Source organism: Canis aureus, chromosome 3 (genome assembly GCF_053574225.1).
Source record: "Canis aureus isolate CA01 chromosome 3, VMU_Caureus_v.1.0, whole genome shotgun sequence".
Classification (NCBI taxonomy): Eukaryota; Metazoa; Chordata; class Mammalia; order Carnivora; family Canidae; genus Canis; species Canis aureus.
In genome coordinates, this window is record NC_135613.1 from 78926360 (window position 1) to 78936447 (window position 10088).

At 39.4% G+C, this 10088-nt stretch overlaps 1 protein-coding gene across 1 annotated transcript; it reads left to right on the top strand.

Moving 5' to 3' along the window:
- Positions 1–599: 599 nt before the first annotated feature.
- Positions 600–1941, top strand: LOC144305801 (olfactory receptor 10D3). Its single transcript, XM_077884889.1, has one exon. The coding sequence runs from the start codon at positions 600–602 to the stop codon at positions 1536–1538; it is 939 nt and encodes a 312-aa protein (XP_077741015.1). The 3' UTR covers positions 1539–1941.
- The last annotated feature ends 8147 nt before the right edge of the window (positions 1942–10088 follow it).

Here is a 10088-nt window from a genome sequence, read left to right on the forward strand (position 1 = left end):
CTATAGATTTATCTCAAAAACTTATTGTGAGGGTTACTAAACTGAAATCATGTTGTATCAGCATTTCCAATGTAAAGCATTAATTGTTCAACCCTTACGTCTCTCTGAAAAGTCAGAGAGAGAAGAAACAATGTTGTCAGTAGTGGTGGTCCACAAATACGGTGATTAAAAAAAAATATAGTGATTCTTAAGTTGTAGTTCCTATCTTGCCAAATGAAAAAGCCCCTGGTTGATTCTGAAGATTTGAGATCCTTCCTCTCTGAAGGAGCACACGTATGTGTGGGCTCTGTCCTTCCCTTTGAAAAATCTTTCCTCTAAGATGCTTTTCTTTTTAAAAAAGTATTGTTTTAATAAGAGAAGTCTGCATTTAGAATTGATATAACAAAAATATTTGGCACAAAACTATTAAATTTTCTATGACAACTACATTCCAGCTAAAGTGCCCTGTAATATGGGTCATAAGCAACTTTTCCTTAACTTTGAACCAGAATGCTATCCTTTCAATGGCATATTTCATTTGCCCAGTATGTTCACTGCCATCAAGCCAGGGCATCTGTCCATGTCCTCTGCTTCCTTTTCCTCCCCTAGGACACTTTCTCATGGAGAAGAACTGCTCGGTGGTAACTGAATTCATCCTGCTGGGGATTCCACACACAAAGGGGCTGGAGACTATGCTTTTTGTCTTGTTCTTACCCTTCTATGCCTGCACCCTGCTAGGAAATGTGTCCATCCTCATGGCTATTCTTTCTTCCACTCGCCTTCACACACCCATGTATTTTTTTCTGGGGAACTTGTCTGTGTTTGACATGAGTTTCTCTTCTGTGACCTGTCCTAAAATGCTGTTGTACCTCATGGGACTGAGCCCACTCATTTCCTATAAGAGTTGTGTCTCCCAGCTCTTCTTCTTCCATTTCCTTGGCAGCATTGAATGCTTCTTGTATACCGTGATGGCCTATGACCGCTTCACTGCTATCTGTTACCCTCTGCGGTACACAGTCATCATGAGTCCTAGAATCTGTGGGGCCCTGGCTGCAGGCACATGGCTGTTAGGGTGTATCCATTCCAGTATCTTGACTTTCCTCACCTTCACTTTGCCATACTGTGGTCCCAATGAAGTGGATCACTTCTTTTGTGACATTCCGGCCCTTTTGCCACTGGCCTGTGCTGATACATCCTTAGCCCAGAGGGTGAGTTTCACCAACGTTGGCCTGGTGTCTCTCCTCTGCTTTCTCCTAATCCTTTTATCCTACACTCGAATCACCATCTCCATCTTGCATATTCATTCAACCGAAGGCCGCCGCCGGGCCTTCTCCACTTGTAGTGCCCACCTCATTGCCATCCTTTGTGCCTATGGACCCATCATCACCGTCTACTTGCAGCCCACGCCTAACCCCATGCTGGGAACTGTGGTGCAAATTCTGATGAACCTCGTAGGACCAATGCTGAATCCTTTGATCTATACCTTGAGGAATAAGGAAGTGAAAACAGCCCTAAAAATAATTTTGCACAGGACAAGCCACATTCCTGAGAGCCAGTAAGAGTGGATGGATAGGTATACAACATGGAATTTCTTTCTGGCCCAACATGCAAAATACCCTTCTGGAATCCTCATGTGTAACTTTTCAGCACACAATGAAGAGCATGGCTGACTCTATCATACTTCATTTTTTTGTCTATTTTATTTTTTTGGTTTACCGAAGTACACTCTCCTAGCTTCAAGATAACAGTCTGGGTTGCTGTTGTTTTGTTTTTCTTCTGTGGAGAACCTCCTGCCACTAAAAGGAAGAAAGATGATCTTGCTCCTGCAGCATTTGTCTACATTTTTCAGCTCATGTCCCTCTAAACTATGTGTCAGACCAAGTTATAAGGAAGGCAATCCACAGAAAAAAACGATTGTAAATAACTGATTGAGAGTATGATAAGATCTTCTCTCTTTCTATATTAACAGACTGAATGTCAGAAGCAAAATCAAATGTTTTCTCTTTATCCTCAACTGTACAAAAAAGGAATAACTTAGAATTTATCAGCAAAGATATTTTCCTCTCCATCCCATGATTTTCCTCATGCCTGTTTTCTCTGCTTGTAGGTCCTTAGGCAAATACGATTACCTCCCAACTGTGTAAGGAAAGTGAAAATTTTGTGACTAGTGTCCTAAAGTAGAGGTGTCCATTTCACTACTAGCTCATAGTGTGATTCTGAGTGTGAAAAAGCAATTGGTTTTATCAGGTCAGGTTGTTAGACTAAACCAGTGGTTTTCTTTCTTTTTTTTTTAATTTTTTTTTTTTAATTTATGATAGTCACACAGAGAGAGAGAGAGAGAGGGAGGCAGAGACATAGGCAGAAGGAGAAGCAGGCTCCATGCAGGCTCCATGCACCAGGAGCCTGACGTGGGATTCGATCCCAGGTCTCCAGGATCGCGCCCTGGGCCAAAGGCAGGCGCTAAACCGCTGCACCACCCAGGGATCCCTAAACCAGTGGTTTTCTAAGAAAGACTCAAAGAGCCCAAGGACTCCAGTGAATTTATTCTAAGGCTTTCAAGTTATGAATAGTGAGGACTTCCCTTATTCCTGCTCTGTGTATTAGATTTAAGCACAAAATTTCATTGGAAAAAGCGTTATAGCCTCCGGAGTATGCAATTTCCATGGCATCTTCCAGGACGACAAACAAGATGTGTGTTGTTTTCTTCTACCCGTAACTTTAAAGGTGTTGCTGCTTCTTTAGCACCTGAACCTTTACTTTCCTCTTCAACACTCACATGGACTTGCTACATTTGGTAGAGCTCCAAGGTTCATGCCATCACCTCCCAAACAATTCTGCTCTTCCAATAAAGATAATTACAAATGAAATATGTATTATTATACTTGGTCTTATGTGATCTCTTCATTATTTGATATACATCAAAGATCTACTTTGAAAAAAAAAAAAACAAAGATCTACTTTGGCTCACAAGTGTCTACATGGAAGCTCTGTGTAAGACACTGATTAGATCTGAAGATAAGAGTTTAGATTTGATTTTGCTGGGTCCATCATGTTAACTGCCTAGAATATACATCATTTTACACTTTGCACCTCTGACCTAAGCACTGTACTATTAAAATTCCAACTTGAAAATGTCTTGATTCACTGGGATATTATACAAGTTCAGCTCCTAATAGCAAAGATTCCTTCTAGAACTTTCTGAATCCTTGGAAATATCAAGTATATAATTGTTTTAAATAACCTCTTGACCCATTTGTTCTTCAAATTTTTGTCTTTGGGCCAGTATTGTGAAGATTATTATTTATAGAGTTCTTACTTATTGTCAGGTATTATGCCAAATGTCATACAAAAAATTATCTCATTTAATCCTCAAAACGATCTGGCGACATTTGTGTTATTATTCCCATTGTATTGATGAATTCCTAAGGCTTAGAGAAAAAAAAATAAGTTCCTCACTCAAGATCTCACAGCTGGAATGTGATGAGGCAAGGTTATGAAACAACGGCATTTTGCTCTTAAAATATTAAGAAACTGTTTTTCAAATGCTTGAGAGTCTTCCAGGTAAGAACAGATAAAGTACTAAGTAGGAGCACTTACCTTTGTTAATGCCAACCCACAAAGATAGGATATCCCAGAAAAGGACATTTTTTGTCTTACTCCTATAAAAGAAATGGTAACCAAGATAGGCAGTGCTGGTTTAGCACTAGGGCATAGGTGGTAGATGAGCGAAGATCTCTGGCCCCATAGTGAGACATGTTGGCATATGCCAGTTAGGGACTACCTGGGACACAGCAACAGAAAAGCGAGCAATTCGAAGTTCCACATCATTCTCCACAACTTTTTTCCGGAATAGAAGGAGTGCAGGGACTATAAATGAAGGAACTGGAATCTTTGATTGTATCATCTGGGCAAACTTGCAAAGAGAAGATGATTGAAGTTATAAGAGAAGCAAGAGCTGAAGAGAAAGCTAAGTCTCCGAACATCCACCTGATGCCTCCTTCTATCATCTGTGACCTCAATCCTCTTTTGGGGAAATTTTCCCTAACCATGAAAAGAAATGGATATTAATTTCCTAGTATTGATTTTTCACTGGATCTGGGCCATGGCCCTTTGGCCTAGCAGCTCACAACCCTCCTTTCGAACAACAATATTGCTTTGCATTGAGCCTGATGAATTCACCTTCTGAGGAATCTCAGAAACATCCCCAAAGCTATTACTGGGGAAAGGAACATCCCCTAAAAGACCCAAGAAACCCCATGGTGGCTTCAAATTTACTCAAGGCCCTAGAGAAATGATAACAATGGGACTGAATTTTCCCCTCTTCCTCTATTTTAATACAAAATGAAAAAGTGAAGATAAATGCCACATCCATTTTTAAAGGAATACTAATCCATTATCACATCTCTTTTGCTTTCGATTACTATGTTAACTGACTGATTTTACTCACAGCTTGTGCCAATTAATTTTGATCCCATTTTCAACAGTAGAAGCCTTTGGGATTTTAAAAGTTTCTTATTAATGAATCATTAATTAGTAGCTTGGTGTTACTAGGGTTAAAACATCTAAGGAACATATTTCCTGCAACATTCTCTTAAACTAGGTTTCCTGTACAAATCTGTTTGAGGTTGTTCACAATCACAACAGAAGACTTCCTTTGTGTTCCTTGTTTCAGTTTGCTTGAGAGTGACACTCTATGCTTTGACCTCTCCTTCCTCTGTATTTCTTAATTAGAAATAAAGTTTTCTGTAGCAACCACCACTTTGGCTCTCCTTTCAGCTGAGCTGTTCACTTTATTCAATAATTATTTAATAAAGAAGAATGGGACCTAGCAATGCCCAGAGATTTTCTCCATTCCCTCTCACAATACGCTTAAGCAATCTGAAAGCTTTTAAATTAAAAACAAGTTTTGCTTCAGGAATATTAAAATTCATGTTAATAAAATATTTACAAGATAAATTTATTTAGCTTATTCAAGAATTTCTTCTCTGAACCCCCAGTTAGGAGATGGTGGGAGGCCTGAGGCCTCACAGTCTATGATGGAAACAATAAAATATAGCCTAGTCATGCTCCTTAAAGAGGTTTCAGATCCTGTGAACCCATCAATATTCTTACTACTATAACAAGGGGAGGGGGCACAAACTGTGTACATCAAGCCACCTTTAAAGTCTCCATAAAGCTGTCCTCTAAATCATGTTGATCAGAGCGCCTGCTCCAAAGTATTTTATGTTTTTCATGCCAGGAATTTACCATTAAAAAATGAATTGGGTGATGGGCATTAAGGAGGGCCTTTGATGTAAATGAGCACCAGGTGTTCTATGAAACTGATGCATCACTAAATCCTACTTCCGAAACTAATAAAAAATAAATTAAAAAATAATTTTCTTCCCAAATTCTATATTCTCTTTTCAAAAGCAAATTCCCCTGGAAGTAACAGAAATGAGTTGATGTCCACGGTTGAGGGGAAAGAGAAACAAAAAGGCAAGTAAGAAAATTCATGGATACAGGTCTCTAGGTTTCAATTTGGCTAAAGTTCAGCCATATGCCCTCAAATTTCTTTTCCAGCAAGACACCTTGGAGAAGTAATTCAGTGAATATTTATTAAACATCAGTTTTGCAGCAGATGCTATTCTCATGCTAAGTCTGTAAAGATGAAAAAGGTCTCTGCCCTGAAGGAACCTACCATTTCATGTTAGAATCAGAATAGAATTGTCCATGATAAAATGTGATGTGCCAACAGAAAACACTTCTTACTACATGCTAGGTATTTTCATAGGCACTTTACATATATTAACTCATTTGACCCTCACCATAATCGTATTAAGTAGTAGTAGTAATACTGCATTTTATACATGAGACACTAAGTAATTTTCCCAACTGGTAAGTCACAAAATGAGAATTAAAAGTCCTACAATCTGACTCCAGTGGCCTTTATTTTAATAATTTAATGACAGGGATCCCTGGGTGGCGCAGCGGTTTAGCGCCTGCCTTTGGCCCAGGGCGCGGTCCTGGAGACCCGGGTCGAGTCCCACGTTGGGCTCCCGGTGCATGGAGCCTGCTTCTCCCTCTGCCTATGTCTCTGCCTCTCTCTCTCTCTCTCTCTCTCTCTGTGACTATCATAAATGAATAAAAAATTAAAAAAAATAATTTAATGACATGAGCAACATAAACACAGAGAAACTATAAAAGCTTGGAGGAGTGGGTAACTATTTCTACTTAACAGTCTTTGGGAAGGCTTTGCATAAAAGGTGGCCTGTGAGCCAGGCTTTGAAGGATGAATGATGTGGGAGGATGAATAAATGTCAGACAGAGGGTCGGAAAGTACATAGGGTAAGAAAGAAGGGGACATTTCATGGAAGCAGGGATGTGTGATGTGTACACCATTTTCTGGGAAAATTAAATTGGTAAAATAATTGGAAGCCTGAATGGAAGTGAGGCGAGAGGACACTAGGAGACAAAAGGGGATAATGAAAAGGAGATTAAGCAAGTTATTGGATTTCACATCTATGTAGGAATGCCTATGTTCATGTTTACCAGGGGAAATTGTGCATGATTGTTAATGATACCTATGCTCTCAATAGGGTTCTGACTTTAAAATAAATCATGTGGACACTGAGGCCCAATCAAAGTGTGGAGGCTTGGTATGACCTAAGTCTGCCAAGAATATTTGCCAGTCCAGCCAGTGCCAGGCATATCGCGGGCAGGCGACTTCATTAACAGAGAGAACTCTGCTCTCTTTACACTCTGATGTGAGTCATTTAACATTTAACACTCACTAATCTTTGCATTATCAGATGTAGGTTGTCCCACTCAGGGACTCGTCTCCCCAGGACCCTTTGTCCTCCCTCATCTGAGCTCATGCAACAACTTCACGGTCTAAGTAGGACTGGATCAAAGCCTTCTAATTCCTCTGTCCTACATTCTGTCAAGTATAACCACTTAGATTTTTCTCAAATGTGAGCGAATAATGTTCTGTTTTTTTATATTATTATATAGAGTTATATGTATTACAGGTTCTTAATTTTCCAAACTTAAGCAAATCGTGTTTCAGTATCTAGGCATGCTCATCCACATGAGTTGGTCTTTGTGACTAGAGGTTGAGGGATAAGACACAGTAAAACTGAGTGTCTCTCTGAAAATAAGCTCCCAAATCAAAACGACTTCCATCACAAAGGATCAGATAAGGATATGTTTTGCATTATTAAGTGGAACATCTCATAGTCAGTAGGATGTGGTTGACATTTAGGCTCACGAGGCTTATGACCAAGAAGGGTATGAGAAACTCCAAGTTATCTGCTCACAGACCCACTGATCATTACCACTGATCTTTCTACTTCCAAACTTTTCCAGTCATGGGTCTGCAATCTCCAGATCTACTTATCCATCACCATTTTCTACTCAATCAAAATTATTCTTTCTAGCAACATCCAAATAAACAGATATGAAGGCTACTCCCAATGTTCTCTTTGCTTTTAGAGTCTGTGACATTATGATGGTTTGCTTCCAATTCTCTCGTCAGAGATTTTCTTTCTCCTAGATTAGCTATTTGGGAGGTTTGGTCCATATTCCACTACTTAATCATTTCCCCCAATAATCCCATCTAATGAAGTGACTTTAAATGAAGGTAATCAATTAGAGCTGAATTGAGTTATGTAAAGGACAAATGGGGATGCCTGGGTGGCTCAGTGTTGAAGCATCTGCCTTCAACCCAGGGCATGATCCTGGAGTCCTGGGATTGAGTCCCACATTAGGCTCCAGAATGGAGCCTGCTTCTCTCTCTACCTATGTCTCTGCTTCTCCCTCTCTCTCTGTGTCTCTCATGAATAAATAAAATCTTAAAAAAAAAAAAAGGACAAACCTCTCTCTCTCTGTGTCTCTCATGAATAAACAAAATCTTTTTAAAAAAAGGACGAATGTAAGAAGAAGATCCCTATAGTTAGTGAGTATTTCAAATATTCCTATATTTCTTGAGCCTCTTTTCTTTTAACCTTCAGGATGACCTTTTAGTGCTCTGAAATTTTTTATTTCCCACCTATGTTTAGCGAGCTGTATATTCTCTCTGGTTCTTAATTGCATTTCAGTCATCTTTTATCATTACAGTAAGATTAAATAATAGTGTTACCTATTTTGGCCATATTTTCTAGCTCGTACTGAGGACATTCATTTTGTTGCTTCCCTTATTTATGATGTTTAGATGCTAAATACTGAGGAAAACTTTTATGGATTGATGCTGGTTGATGTATGCTAAATAGGTCAAGAGCCCCCAAAGAATGGGAAGATCACCAGATGTGACTCTACACCACTCTCCCTCAGTAATGCCCCCAAATGGTTTGAGCTCTTAAGGTAAAGGTAAAGAGAAGAACTGGTAGAGAGCTGTGTAAGGTATTGTACTGTAGAAAGAAGGATTTGCTTAGATGAATTATTTGTATAAGCTTATTTTTTTAAGCTGGGTTTGAGGTATTATAGTACCTTTCCCATGTGGCAGAATTTTTTAAATTTAAATTCAATTTTCCAACATATAGTGCATCATTAGTTTCAGATGTGATTTCCAATAATTCATCAATTGTGTATCACACCCAGTGCTTATCACATCATGTGCCCTCCTCAATACCCGTCACCCACTTACCCCATCTCCTTACTTCCCTCCCCTTCAGCAACCCTGTGTTTCCCAGAGTTAAAAGTCTTTCATAGTTTGTCTACCTCTTTGATTTTTCCCCACTCAGTTCTCCACCCCCCTTCCCTTATGGTTCCTTGCACTATTTCTTATATTCTGCATATGAGTGAAACCACAGGATAATTTTCTTTCTCCAACTCATTTCGCTCAGCATAATACCCTCTAGTTCAGTTCATGTCATTGTAAGTGGTAGGTATTCATCCTTTCTGATGGTTCAGTAATAATTCCATGGTGGAATTTATATGTGTAAATATAAATCTTCTTTATCTATTTATCTGTCAAAAAATATCTTGGCTCCTTCCAGTTTGGCTATTGTGGACATTGCTGCTATGAACATGGGGGTGCAGATGTCCCTTCATTTCGCTACCTCTGTATCTTTGGAAAGAATATCCAATGGAAAAAGAGACAGTTTCTACAATAAATGGTGCTGGGAAAATTGGACAGTCACATGCAGAAGACTGAAACTAGACCAGTCTCCCATGTTGCAGAATTTGTGTCAAGTTCTCCTAAGTCTATCAAGAGTATCACACTGGACTCTACCTTTGTTATTTCTACCTTTGCTTATATCCTGCAGACCACTAAGAGAGAGCCCAGGTGATGAGTTCATTTATAGAGTGATAATGTATTCTAACTTTTAAGGAATTTATTAAATATTGAAGACCAATATTCCAACAGATGAAGAATGCAATTAATTTGATTGTAGAAACTTGAGCAAAGGGAGTGATTTCTTCAGCTTAGTATGTATGCTCTACATTTTATATTCTAACTATAGCTCTGTTGAGTTACCCTAACCCATATTACTCCTCTGTCCCAGGAGTATTCCTTATTCTCATTCCCTGGTTTACATGATATGCCAGGTAGCAATGATATCTGTAATTGATCTTGGCTTGGGCCTCATTCCTGCCTTAGCCACTGTACTGTGTGAAAATCCAGAACTGAGGTGTTACCATATAGTGTAACAGTGTAATAGTGATTGGTGAAACTAGGCCTAGATTCCTTTCTAGTCTATAACCTAGACTCCTAGGTTGTATGATGACTTGGACCAAGGCTGGAGACATAGGTTGCTTTGAACAGTCTGCCCCTAGGTGTCTGTGACTTCTGAAGACATCATTTTCCTATGACTTGAAACACACAGAAACAAGAATGAATCAGGTAGTGAGAGTGGTCAGAAGGTTTTCCCCATGAATCATATCAGAAAATCTTGAGACTTTGTACTCTCCCAGGTGATATTTGTACTCTCCAAGGAGCTATGATACTTGTGGTAGATTCCATCAGAGGTTCATTGAGCCACAGTCTTCCTGACTCCAAGGAGGACAATAGTATGGGCAGGGAACTGCAGAAAATAGACCAGGTCAACCTCGCATTCTTCCTCTAACACAAGTCAACACACCTGGACCAGGTGAGGGACGGCAGGAGCTAATGCTCATCAAGCTAGCTA

What these genes read in the sequence shown, in the direction of transcription:
- LOC144305801 (XM_077884889.1), top strand. Translation starts at nt 600, where the DNA reads ATGGAGAAGAACTGCTCGGTGGTAACTGAATTCATCCTGCTGGGGATT.